Source organism: Sinocyclocheilus grahami, unplaced genomic scaffold (assembly GCF_001515645.1).
Source record: "Sinocyclocheilus grahami isolate Dianchi unplaced genomic scaffold, SAMN03320097.WGS_v1.1 scaffold319.1, whole genome shotgun sequence".
NCBI lineage: Eukaryota > Metazoa > Chordata > Actinopteri > Cypriniformes > Cyprinidae > Sinocyclocheilus > Sinocyclocheilus grahami.
Genome location: NW_015505498.1, coordinates 936,183 through 949,695, shown reverse-complemented (window position 1 = coordinate 949,695; position 13,513 = coordinate 936,183). Strand labels below are relative to the sequence as shown.

Here is a 13,513-nt window from a genome sequence, read left to right as displayed (position 1 = left end):
GAATGAATATTTTTGTTGCCAAAATTTTGATGCATTACTAGACATTAGTTTTGCAAAAATCTACACAGGTTTTCCGAATACTTTCCCATCTGCCATTGTTGAGGCAGGTAGTCTCACCTCTCAATCACACCACTGGTTGAGCCAGACGTTTCAGACACAGTTTTCACACCGTGTGGTTTCACATTTGCATATTAAACTGCTATAGGAAAAAGTTTTTTAACATGGAACAAATTAAAACAATATAAACTTCAATGTGACACAATATCTTTAAACAAATAAACAATACATTAAATAATAGAAACTTCAATAAAGGACACAGTTTGCTAAATACCGTGTGTGATCTTGTCAGAGACACACTCTGGAGGGGGTTAGAGACCGGAAGCGCTCGGTGTTGACATGAACTCATTACCCTTCAGTCTCAAAGGCACCAGTTTCCTCTAACGTGAACTAATCAGAGCCCTAACCCCGAGAGCGCTAGCACGTCAATACCCTCAATGACATCTGCTGATCACAGGAGTGTGTTAAGAGGAGCTGTGCGAGTCTCAGATCTGTGTGTGTTTAAATTTTCCAATAAGCCAGAGACCCCATTACTTGTAAATCTAATCAACTCTACAGGCCCTCAAAGAAAGATACGCTCATCAATTTAGATCGATGTTTTACCTACAAAGGCATCGATTATTTTAAGTGCCTGATGGAGGTGAAGCGTTTTTAGGTCTGAACAGCTCATTAAAAAGCAGTATAGCCTTTATTAAACTGTAAAACACTGCGATTTAATGAAATAAATAGTCAAAGTTCAAAGTAAATGAGCGGCATTTTGTTTTGTCTTTTTTTCTGTAAGGTGTTGTAGGCTAATTAATTTTTACAGTCTTTTCACACTTGACTCATTGTTAGTTGCTTTTGCAGATCATATATATCATATACTATAGGAATATTATGTACTTCTTTCACTTCAAATCAACCCTTGTGAAAAAGAAGTGCGCTTAATTGTATTGAATGTGCACTTTTAGTGTACCTAAAAATCTTAAAAGTAAATAAAAAATACTTGCAGATAATGTAATATTAATGAAATAGAAGGACACTTAAGTGCACTTAAAGAGTCATTAAAGTACACTTTTAAAATGTGCACTTTGTAATAATGTCAAATTAAAGTTTTATTTTAAAGTTGACTTTAAATAATTGTTTTAATAAAATGTTATCTTGCTTTAATGATGTACATTTATTTTGATGTGTTGATTAACATACTATGTAAATCAACACATCACATGCACATGTAAAATCTTGATTATAATTTAAACTGTAGTGTGTTATTTAATATTACATTTAAAGTGAATATATTTCAAATGAACTAAACGGCAGCTTAAAATACATAAAATACATGAAATACAAGTTTCAATAGAAATGACATTAAAGTATTTAGAGTGGCCTTTTATTGTGGCCAGCCTAAGGCACACCTGTGCAATAATCATGCTGTCTAATCAGCATCTTGATATGCCACACCTGTGAGGCGGATGGATTATCTCGGCAAAGGAGAAGTGCTCACTAACACAGATTTAGACAGATTTGTGAACAATATTTGAGAGAAATAGGCCTTTTGTGTACATAGAAAAAGTCTTAGATCTTTGAGTTCAGCTCATGACAAATGGGGGCAAAAACAAGTGTTGCGTTTATAATTTTATTCAGTGTATTAAAATATAGTTTGGCTTACTACTCAGCAGTACACTTTAACAATATTTCAAAGAAGTAATTATGAAATTACATAGAGAGATGTATTTACGTCCTACTTAAGTGGGTCAAAAAAATCACTTTTAAGTTCAACTAATTGCATTTAATATAAATTGTATATAAATTGAATTTAAATTCAATTAACATGCATTTAAGTGTCCAAAAACATTACATTCTGTTCACACTTACGTATATTCTTTTAGAGTTTATTATTTTTTGTAATAAATACTCTTTTTAAAAGTATGCTGAAGTCTACTTTATTTCATAAGGAAAGAAGTACCATTTGATTTCAAAGATGCATTATGATTCACAGCTCTATTCTTTATCGAATTTGATAAAAATCCCTATGGAGGAAGTGAATGGAAGAATACTTGCTGAACAAGGGCGGTTGCTGTAGCGCTCTATTGGGACGTTAAATGTTTATGATTTCACAGTTTCAATTTCACACTCAATGTTTGTCAAAGTAATACCAATGTGATTTATTTTGACAAAATCGCTCAGCCCTCATATAGGTTTTGATGTTTTTTATTTTCTTGTCCGTATCCGTGTCAGGTTTCTGGTTTTCCCACAGGTCTGTTTGTGGCATTGTTGGTCGGTGGGTCTCTTTATCTGCGTGTAACCACATGTGTGTGCATAGTTGTTTGTCGTGCTGGTGTTTCCTGTCTGTGTGTGTGTTTCCTGTTCTGTCTGTCAGGCAGCATGACCCCCCTCTGTGTGAGTGTGTTTGTGTGCAGGTTAATTATTCATGCACTGAACACACAGCTAAAAGCAGTAACCTGTGATCGCCCTCTGCTGCTGATCCTCAGTGCAAATGGACAAGGACCCCCTCACACACAGAAACAATTACACACTGTACTTTGCCCCCAACACACATACAGACATTTCTGCTGCCTTCAAATCACTTTGGGATTTTCTTTGAGCCACAACTTTTCTGAGTTGCAAACTGTTATTAGTCATAATTAGGTTTTCGTAGTGAATAGTGAAGTACACTTTAGTTTATACACATTGCGTACTATTGATGAACAATAGCTTTAAAGCTAGCTAGAAAATGCTGCTCATTAAGCTTGCTTATGGCAATTTGTCTAATAATGAAACAAATACTGGCCATGTGTTCTGGAAATTCTTTCCAGTGCTATTTTAGTATAATTGATAAACTATAATAGTAAATACTATTAAATATATTGTCAATTTTATTTTTATATTTTCTGTTTTCATTTAAATTTTAGTTAAAGTTTTAGTAATTTTGTTAGTTGTTTTTTTTTGCCCATATAGTTTTCATTAATTTTTATTTATTAGTTTTAGTTTATTTAATTGAGTTATTTAAAAAAAATTTTTTTAATATATTTCAAAATATAACAAAAATATGTATGTACATAAATATATTTTTACTAATATATTTTGGGCCATTTTTTGTTTTGTATATTTTCAAGAAAATAATAATAATAATAATGATAATAAAAAAGTAAAATAATCATTCTTGCCCCTAAAATACATTTTGGAAAATATTGGTGTATGAAGGTTGATATTCAAGAATTTCAAGCAGCAATTTTTAATGGTTTTAGTTTTATTTGACAATAATATTAATTACATTCTTAGTTCAGTACAGCAGTTCATCACAGTGATTTTGTTTAAATGTATAGAATAGGCTAAATGTTGAGTTGTCCGTGATTCCAACATGATACACTTTCATAGTCCAATGATTTACAAATGCTTTATGAATCGATTAGCAAATTAATCATTAAGTAAAACCTGTTTCGAAACGGTTTTATTCACAGATCATTGACTGAGTTCTCTTTAAAAAGCCTCCGTGTCACTCAGCTATGTGTCATCTGAACACTCGTCCTTCATTATTCTGCCTTCCTCTTTTTGTCCAGTGCGAATGCCGCAGGAAGTCAGGATGACCTGGGCAATGATACCGAGCCTGAGGTGGGTCCATCGCTGAGAAGAGACCGAGACCGAGACAGAGACAGAGAGAGGCCTCGTAGGAAAGATACACATGACCATGGTGAGTTTACCCATGAGTCAGTCCTGGCTAATGATGAGGAAACACACAGGCTTGTTTGATGAGTGTTGTCTGCTGCAGGAGGCCGGATGAACGGTCACTCGCGGCCGGAGCGCAGGCCGGAGATCGCCGGCTATGAGAGCTCCTCAACACTGATGAGCAGTGAGCTGGACACCACCAGCTTCTTCGACTCAGAGGAGGAGGACTCTGCTAGCAGGTGAGTCTTGCTCTCACAGACTCATGTCAAGAAAGCAGTCATGGAAAAGAAGGATTTTTCTTACTCTTTTGAAATAGACATCTGATGATGTAGGGCTGGGCGGTAAAGGATTTCATGCCAAGGTCACAATAAAATTTATGTCAATAATAGGGATGCACGATATTTCTGGACCAATATCGGAATCGGGTCCTAAAGCCCGCTCAGTAAGGTGTTTTAATTCCGTAGGGGGCGCTGTTGGCCTACTTCTAATAAAATGAAAGCAAAATACACAAATAATATTTATGATTAAATAAAGCAGTACTTGATGCCATAAAATCATGAGTATGTTTTGATTTAAAGGTCAGAAGCTATAGCTTACATGAACAAAAAAAAAATCACAAACAATGACACTTAATTAAATAGTTTTATATATCCTCCTGAGACCCAGCTATGGTTGCCTCTGTAGTGGACATTATATGTTAGTGAATTTCTTGGAGACCTCACATGTCACAGTTTTAATTCTGGATGTCCTGTACAGAGCACATTCAGGGCTTTTCAGAGATACCAAATGTTTGGATGTTTCACCGTGACCACTCCTTCTCCTTGGATTTTAAAAATGGCTGACATTAATTTAGTGATAAAATTGTACATCCTTATGGAAATATGATCATATTTTGTAATTATAATTTAAATCTGATTCATTTTCAAATTGTTTGTCATAAATCAACATCTCAGGAAAATGTTATGGGGTTTCAAATCAAAATATGACTTCCTGTTATGAAACAGGACATGATTTCATACATGTGCACTGTAGAGGACACCAGGACTAAAAGCATGTTTATTATACATTTTGGGAGACAAAAAAATTTAATAGGAAAACAAATTATATATCAATATTCTTATGAAATATTAGATATTATTATGAAAATCTGGCCAATTACTACTCCCATTATTACACTTCTTTTTTCAACATGCTGTCCCAACAGCACTTTAATATGCAAATGAGATACAGTGTAATATAATTTTTCAAAAATGTTATTTTTTGAATGCTCTAAACAATGTAATGACATGAAAAAATACTAAATTCACAAAGTTTTTTTATTTCTGGTTCTCAGGAGGATAAACTGATTTATTCATTATTCATATTAATGTGTAATATTATATATTTTTTAAACAAATTATGAGCTCTAAAGGATTTTCAGACTTTTTACAACTCTTTTACATTAGACCATTTACAAATGTTAAATCATAAAATAAAATGTTAATGGTACCACTGCATCTTTCTGAAAAAACAAAAAATGCAGTGATTAATATATAGTTTATTTATAGTTATTTTCAAATCTTCAATGTACTGTAATTATAAAATAACTTTATTATTGTTTATATAATTCTAACAAATAAGTTTACCTTAAACTAACCAAAATTAAAAATTATTATATATCGATATCGGCTATCAGCCAAAATTATCGGGATATCGGCAAAAATCCAATATCGTGCATCCCTAGTCAATAATCATGATAAGCTCTGGACATTTTTACTCGTTTAATCTAACAGCAGAAATAAATGTGACAACAGCCAGTCAGTACATGTGGCTAATAAGTCATAGTGCATAGTGTGGTCTACTACACAAACCCAAACACACGTGATGCTCGCTGTGTTATTAGCTTCTGTCGTCTCAATATATGAGGACATAAAAACATGAATTTCATCTGCATATCTGCTCTGAGGGTCACTTCACTTCTAGTTTCATTTGAGAAAAACTACTGTCAAGTACTAACTGAAACCCAAAGATCTTCACGACAAACCACCAAAATAAAAGTTCAGTTTTAACTTGAAATGATGACAGAAATGTATTACTATGTATGTGTATTAAAATTATATGTATGTACTTCTCAAAGTAATAGTATGGTAATAATAGTAGTAATTATTTTTATCAATATCATACAACCTAGATATTTTTTCATCCATGTTTTAATGTATATAGTTCTATTTGCAGCATCTTATTTGACAAATGCAATGTTTTGATTTCATTTGATCACATTTTAAAAGACAAAAAATCAAATGGAAAACACAGGATGGATTTTGGGGAAAATAAAAAGGATTTCCTAAATTAAAAGTTAGATTACGCTGTGTAGAGTTTAATCGTGAACAAACATGTTATGTTTACATTTATTCTCAAGGTCTAACAAAAAGTGGAAAGTATTTCCTAATTGTGATAAATATCGATACCATTTGATATGGAAAAGAATTGTGATAAGATTTTTGGCCATGTCTGCCAGCCCTAGACCGATGTACTATGTAAACAGAACTTTAACAATGCAAAGCGCACTTCCAACCAGACTGTAAAACAGAAAACCCATTAAAAAGCCATTCAGTTAGGTCATTACATTTGACATTTTTTTTCCATGCACAGTTTTTTTCTGTTATCCAGCCATCAGTGGAGACAATTTGTGCAGTAATTTATATTAAGTTTTTTTTCCCTTGCCAATCTGCTATTGTGGTATCTATGATTTCTAATAAACCTGCCTTTAAGCTGCATAATGGTCAGTTTACATGTCAGTCAGACTGAAGAGGGGAAAAAATATTTTGCAAGTAAATATAATCTACTTTAGTATTAGCACATTGAGAACTGTTTGCAATGTGATATTATTTTCAGGATAATTAAGCAAATTTCTCATAATTTTAATGATGATTTTGATTACAATAATACAGTCCATTTTTATTGTATTACAGTAAAGAATACTGTTTTGCAATGATTTTTTTAGTAAAATAAATAAATTTCTTTCTCAATATTTTAACAGTGATTTTCATGACAGTAATACAGACAGTTGTACAAAATAATATTCCTCAATTTTTTAATTTTTTTTAAATAAATTAATTTCTTCTCATTTTTAACAATGATTTTCTTTACAGTAATTTACAGTAATTTTTAACTGCATTATAATACAAAATGGTGTTTTTTTCATTTGATTAGATTTTTTAGTAATATAAATGAATTTCTTTCACATTATTTTTAATAATGATTTTCATTACAATAATACAGTCCATTTTTATTGTATTACAGTAAAGAATACTGTTTTGCAATGATTTTTTTTATAAAATAAATGAATTTCTTTCTCAATATTTTAACAGTGATTTTCATGACAGTAATACAGACAGTTGTACAAAATAATATTCCTCAAAATTTTTGTTTTTTTAAATAAATTAATTTTTCTCACTTTTAACAATGATTTTCTTTACAGTAATTTACAGTAATTTTTAACTCCATTATAATACAAAATAGTGTTTTTTTCCCCCATTTGATTAGATTTTTTTGTCATATAAATGAATTTCTTTCACATTATTTTTAATAATGATTTTCATTACGGTAATACAGTCCATGTTTTATTTTATTACAGTACTAAATACTGTTTCGCAATGATAAAAAAAAAATTGTTTTTAACAACGATTTTCATTACAGTAATACAGTCGATTTTTATTGTAATAGTAAAAAATACAAGTTTTGCAATGCTTTTTTAATTAAAATAAACGATTACATTTTCATTAAATTGTTTTATTTAAAAATTAAATGTATTGATTAAAGACTGTAAAACAAAAGCTGGCATATACATTATAATAATAGTAATAAAAAAATAATATGTTAATCTTTATTTTCCATGTTACAGTAATGAGAATGACACTTTGTAGTTCGCATTACCGTAATGAGAATCAAAGGACAGAATGAGCTTGATGGTCCTGAAAATAATATCAAAATGGCAAAAAATCTTAAGGGTCCAAATAGTTTTTAAGGGTCAAAAGTATTTTGCATAAAGATTATTAAATCTATTACAAGGACCCTTTCTGCTTCATCCTAATCAATGACAGTGTGAACTATGCTGATGTTTTTCACATGTAAAGAGGCCAGCCTTCACAGAGGTCATCTGAATATGGGCATGATAAAGTTATATATACAAAAAGATCCAATTGTAAGAGTCAGAGATACGGTGGAACTATACATGCTAAGTGTAGCTTATGGCTCTTCATATCGCCTCCTCATGAAGATGACTTAATGTACACTCAAATCACATGCTCTGGAAAGCCAACACAAAGCATGGTTTTCCATGCTCTGATACACTACTACACTAATGCAGACGATTGGCTGGTAAGCATCACGTGACTCTCAGGACCAATCAGAGCTGAGAGGACTGTAATGTGCATTATATGTGCACAAAAGCCACGTTCAGGCTGAATATGATGTTTTGAAGATCGTGTGTCATCTGTGATGCTGCTACAGGTTCAGCAGCTCTACGGAGCAGAGCACATCGTCACGTCTCATGAGACGCCATCGCCGCCGCAGACGGAAACCCAAAGCACCCAGAATGGAGAGGGTGAGACTCCAGATAAACCTCATGGCTATCAGTGTTGAAGTTTTGTCTCTTTAAGTGTGTCCTCATCTCACGCTCTCTTTCTCTCGATCTCTCCAGTCCTCATCGTTCAGCAGCATAACTGACTCCACCATGTCTCTGAACATCATAACTGTCACATTAAACATGGGTGAGTATGTGTGCATGTATATCCGTTGAACATGCACCACTCCGTTAAAGACAACATGAATGACATTCACTAACGACGCTCATTTCTGAGTGGAACAGAGATGTAAAACAGGACTTCAGTTTTCCATCTAGATTTAATTAGATTGTCAAAAGTTATGTTTTTTTTAATGTTATTGAAAGAAGTCTTTTATGCTCACCAAGGCTGCATTTATTTGATCAAAAATACAGTAAAAACAGTAATATTGTGAAATATTTTTTACAATTTAAAAGAAAGGTTTTCTATCTGAATATGTTTTCAAATGTAATTTATTCCTGTGATGCAAAGCTGTATTTTCAGCATCATTACTCCAGTCTTCAGTGTCACATGAGCCTTCAGAAATCATTCTAATATGCTGATTTGCTGCTCAATTAATTTAGATTATTTTTGGTATTATTAGCAATTATTAACGCGTTTAATCCCACCGGTCACAATAGTGACCGTAAAAAAGGTTTTCATTTATAAAGCTCTAAAAACCTTACTGACTGATGTTTTAGTGCACTTCCTGCAAATATGGAAAAAATAAAGGGTCTCAATGAAATATGTGCAGTTTCACATGATTAGTGCAAATTGTCACATGACCAGAGCAGTTGTTAGATGTTAACTGCATCAAAGCTCCAAAACAAAGGCTAGTAAAGTATGTTAACATAAAGATATGACAAAGATTTTTGGTCCACATTATCATTAAGGTGTCTAGTATTAATATATGAATTCACATATATTCAGTTCTGTTGAGTGTGGTCATAGAACGAGTAAACATGTTGATGGTCACAATAGTGACCGGTGGGATAACAGTGAATCTATGTATACAATATAAATCCAATTGCAGTTGCTAGTGAAAATTACACTAAAATGTTCAAATAAATACAATTAAAATGTTACAAAAAATTTGCAATATTGATGTTGTAATACTGGTAGCACTAATATAAAAATTGGATGCTATATTTTACAAAAAAGTAACAATTTTGAAATGCGTTGATGGTTGAATTTTTTTGTTTATGATCTCAGTGTTCCTATCAATGTTGCATTAAGGTTTTTTTATGGATAATAATAATAACCCTAGAATGGGATCAAACTGTTTAAAATAGCTGGGCTAAGATATATAACAATTTTTATGACTGCAGAAATATGTTAATTCAGTACTCACCTTATCCCACCGGCCGTAAAACACAATTTTTCACACTTTTCCAAAAAAAAAAATTGTTATTGATTATTTCAAAGGGTTACTAATGACACATCATTTGGATATTTTCATGTCTGGGAAAAATTTGGGATTAAACGGGTTTTAATATTGGTTCTTATGATTGTTGAAAAACAATTTTACAGCTTAATATTTTTATGGAAACTGTGATAATCTTTGATCAATCGAAAGAACAATATTTATTTGAAATATACATTTTTGTAGCGTTATAAATTACTGTACTGTGACTTTTGATTAGTTTAATGCGTCTTTGCTGAATAAAAGTATTGATTGCTTGAAATCCAAGATTTCCAGCACAAAATCTTTCCCAGAAACTATACAATGTGTTTAACAAAAAAACTGAAAGTGGAGGATGATGAATGCAATGAAAAGCTTGCAGGGGCGGAGTCTAAGAGCACTAAATGATTGGAGAAGACCTGCATACATCACCAGACACCAGTCTGACATTTTCGCTGGAAGATCCAGTTTTGACATTCTGATTAAACGTTACAAGGACAAAACATTTTTTTAAAAATGCAACATATGAACGGATGAATTGTTCACAATAAGATCTATAACATGCATTTAGAAATAGAAACTAGATTGAATTTTCATTTGGGCCTTGTGTTTCTTTCAGTTTATTACATTATATTAATATTCCTTTAATATCTATACCCATGGAAAAAAGGTCATCCAAGAAGTGGAGAATGTTACTATTTTTTAACAAATGATTATGAAGATAAAAATGTTGCACTCTAACAATACTAAATCTATACTCTGCTGTTCATCTCTCATTTTGCTTTTCTCTCTCCCCCTTACTATAGAGAAGTATAATTTTCTGGGCATTAGTATAGTCGGGCAGAGTAATGAGAGGGGCGATGGAGGAATCTACATCGGCTCCATCATGAAGGGTGGTGCGGTGGCTGCTGACGGACGCATTGAGCCTGGTGACATGCTTCTGCAGGTCTGGTTTGGCTGCTTGATTTGTACTGGAAGATATTCCTGCTCATGGTTGTTGTGATTTATAAGAGTTGCTTTCTTTTGTTGTAGGTGAATGATATCAACTTTGAGAACATGAGTAATGATGACGCAGTGAGGGTGCTGCGAGAGATCGTCCATAAACCTGGGTAAGAGGTGGACACCGTGATGTCTGGTGCTCTTATTATGGACTAAATGAGATTGATATCAGCACCGACATTTCTTCTAATTGTGTATGTTCACATTTACAGACCCATCACACTGACTGTGGCCAAATGTTGGGATCCAAACCCCCGCAGCTGTTTCACCCTCCCACGAAGTAAGAGATAGTGGGTTACAGTGCTATTAAAGAGAATCTTTTGCTTTAAAGAAATACACTTATTTTGATGTGTTGACTAATATACTAAAGCACGTGTACTTGATCATAATTTTATTGTAGTGTGATATTTGATATTACAGTTGAAGTTAGTTAATATATTTTAAATGTACTTAAGTTCAACTTCATCATTACAAATGTATAATTACAAATATATGTAAATACATTACTTAGAAGTTTCAATAAAAATGACAGTCAGAGCTATATTTTAGTTTACCTTAAATGCTGTCAGTACATATCAAAGACAACATAATTATTAAATCACAAATAAAAATGTCCTTTAGTGGATTAAAAGCACTCTTTAAGTTCAGATATCTGCATTTAATATAAATGAATAAAACTATTTAATACAATAAAGTAAATAGCATGCGAATAAGTGTATTATACTCAGTTCACACCTAAGTATATTCTTATAAAGTAAAATTTAAAAGCATTATTTCCGTAATAAGTACTCTTTTCAAAAGTATGCTACTTTTTCACAAGGGTGAGTTTACAGCCACTGTTGTATTTGATTTGATTGGTAACCGTCATAATTGTTTTAAATAATAATTCATTTCAGAGAATGCATTAAATTGAAGTTGGATGTGGACATTCCGCTAGTGTCTTCAGAAGTAAAATATTAGTTTTCCTCTCAGGTTCAGATGTGGTGGATTGGCTCTATCATCACGTTGAGGGCTTTACTGACAGACGGGAGGCACGCAAATACGCCAGCAACCTGCTAAAAGCTGGCTACATCCGGCACACTGTCAACAAGATCACTTTCTCTGAACAGTGCTATTACATCTTTGGTGACCTGTGCGGCAGTGAGTTCTTTGATTTCTCCCCACTCTTTCATATTGAAGCGTCTTTCATTTATTCATTTGGAGTGAACTCTATTCCCTCCTGTTTGTTCCTCTTCTGTCTCAGATATGGCCAGTCTCACCTTGCATGACCATGACGGTTCTAGTGGGGCGTCTGACCAGGACACTCTCGCTCCGTTGCCTCACCCTGGTGTAGCTCCCTGGCTGCTCACATTCCCTTATCAGTACCCGATCCCTCACCCGTACAATCCCCACCCTGTGCACGACCCCAGCCACAGCGTCACTGCAGGGGGCGGCAGCGCTGGCAGCCCGCACAGCGAAGGTGAGACTGCGTTCGATCAGGGGCGGAAATTAACCTGGTGCTTGGGGCAAAAATACCACCAAAATGAACAATAATGCCCCCCAAATTCAGGATATGAGCGCCACAACTGCCCCTGCACAATTAAAGTAAAACAAATGTGAATATAGATTATATAGAATTACATTTAATTCTGCTCAGCTTCAGCATATTAGAATGATTTCTGAAGGATCATGTGACACTGAAGACTGTGGCCAAATGACAGAAAAAAACTGAGTGCCACTAAACTTTATAACGTGTAAATTGATGAAAATGTAATGTGATGAACTTCTAATGCCATTCTAATGACGCACAAAACACAGATGTCCAACATTCACTGATGAAAAGCCTTGTAACTCCACTTAAGCTTGATTTTGGTAAAATGTTAATAATATAATGACATATGCAAGTATCTGACCATCAGTGTTGGGCTGTAACTCATTACTTAGTAACGCGTTACTGTAATTTGATTACTTTTTTAGTAACGGAGTAATTTAACGCGTTATAATTTTCAAAATAGTAATTAGAGTATAGTTACAAGCCGAAGTCTCTATACGTTACTGCCGCGTTACATTGCTGACAGAATGCAGTGTTTTATAATCTAGAGATTGTAAAAAGGATGGATAATCCAGTGGATTAGAGACCTGCTCCCGCGAGACCCGACGCGACAGAGTGCGACGCGGGACAAGATGGGCGAGTGCTGGTGCGGGCGGGGGTAGACACTCGTGTGTGTGCGGGATGCGGGAGAATAAAATGATTCACGGGACTCCCGCAAAATAGAAATATCTAAACATAATTATAAATGCAGCGCTCATTGCTGACATTCTGCCATCCAAACCATGCACGCAGCAGCCGCTGCTTTAGCTAAAAATAACAGTGTTCTGTGAATGTTGATGCTTTAATAACAAATATTTATCGGGAGTGTGTATGCTGGGATTTCATAAATTTCATGGAGAAAAATGTAACGTAACTAGTAATGTAACTAATTACTTTTGAAATAAAGTAATCAGAACAGTAACGTGATTACTTTTAAAAGGAGTAATCAGTAATCAGTCATTTGATTACATTTTCAGAGTAACTTGCCCAACACTGCTGACCATATATAAAGCCATCTTTGACAACACAGGGTTTACATTTTTTTTTTAAATACAGTGTTTTTTCCATTTCCTGAAAAGTAGTGGTTTTGAACAGACAAGCAGTATACACATAGTCTCACTATTTTGACTTTTAGCTGTTATAGTTTTTCGAAGGACAAGATCACTTTATTTTGGCATGATGCCAATAGAGACGCAAAGATGTGTGTGTGTCTGTGTGTGTATAAATACAGAGTTCTGGCATGAAACTCTAGATGGC

General features: G+C 33.6%; 1 protein-coding gene across 1 annotated transcript in view; it reads left to right on the top strand.

Annotated features, from left to right (window-relative positions):
• LOC107602099 (segment polarity protein dishevelled homolog DVL-3-like) overlaps positions 1-13,513 on the top strand; it is a 36,700-nt gene that overhangs the window by 20,699 nt on the left and 2,488 nt on the right. Inside the window, exons 4-12 of the mRNA XM_016294507.1 lie at positions 3,597-3,727; positions 3,806-3,941; positions 8,194-8,287; positions 8,384-8,453; positions 10,494-10,633; positions 10,720-10,796; positions 10,899-10,966; positions 11,647-11,826; positions 11,930-12,145. Coding sequence (XP_016149993.1) covers positions 3,597-3,727; positions 3,806-3,941; positions 8,194-8,287; positions 8,384-8,453; positions 10,494-10,633; positions 10,720-10,796; positions 10,899-10,966; positions 11,647-11,826; positions 11,930-12,145 — 1,112 coding nt within the window. The remainder of the gene's footprint in view (positions 1-3,596; positions 3,728-3,805; positions 3,942-8,193; positions 8,288-8,383; positions 8,454-10,493; positions 10,634-10,719; positions 10,797-10,898; positions 10,967-11,646; positions 11,827-11,929; positions 12,146-13,513) is intronic.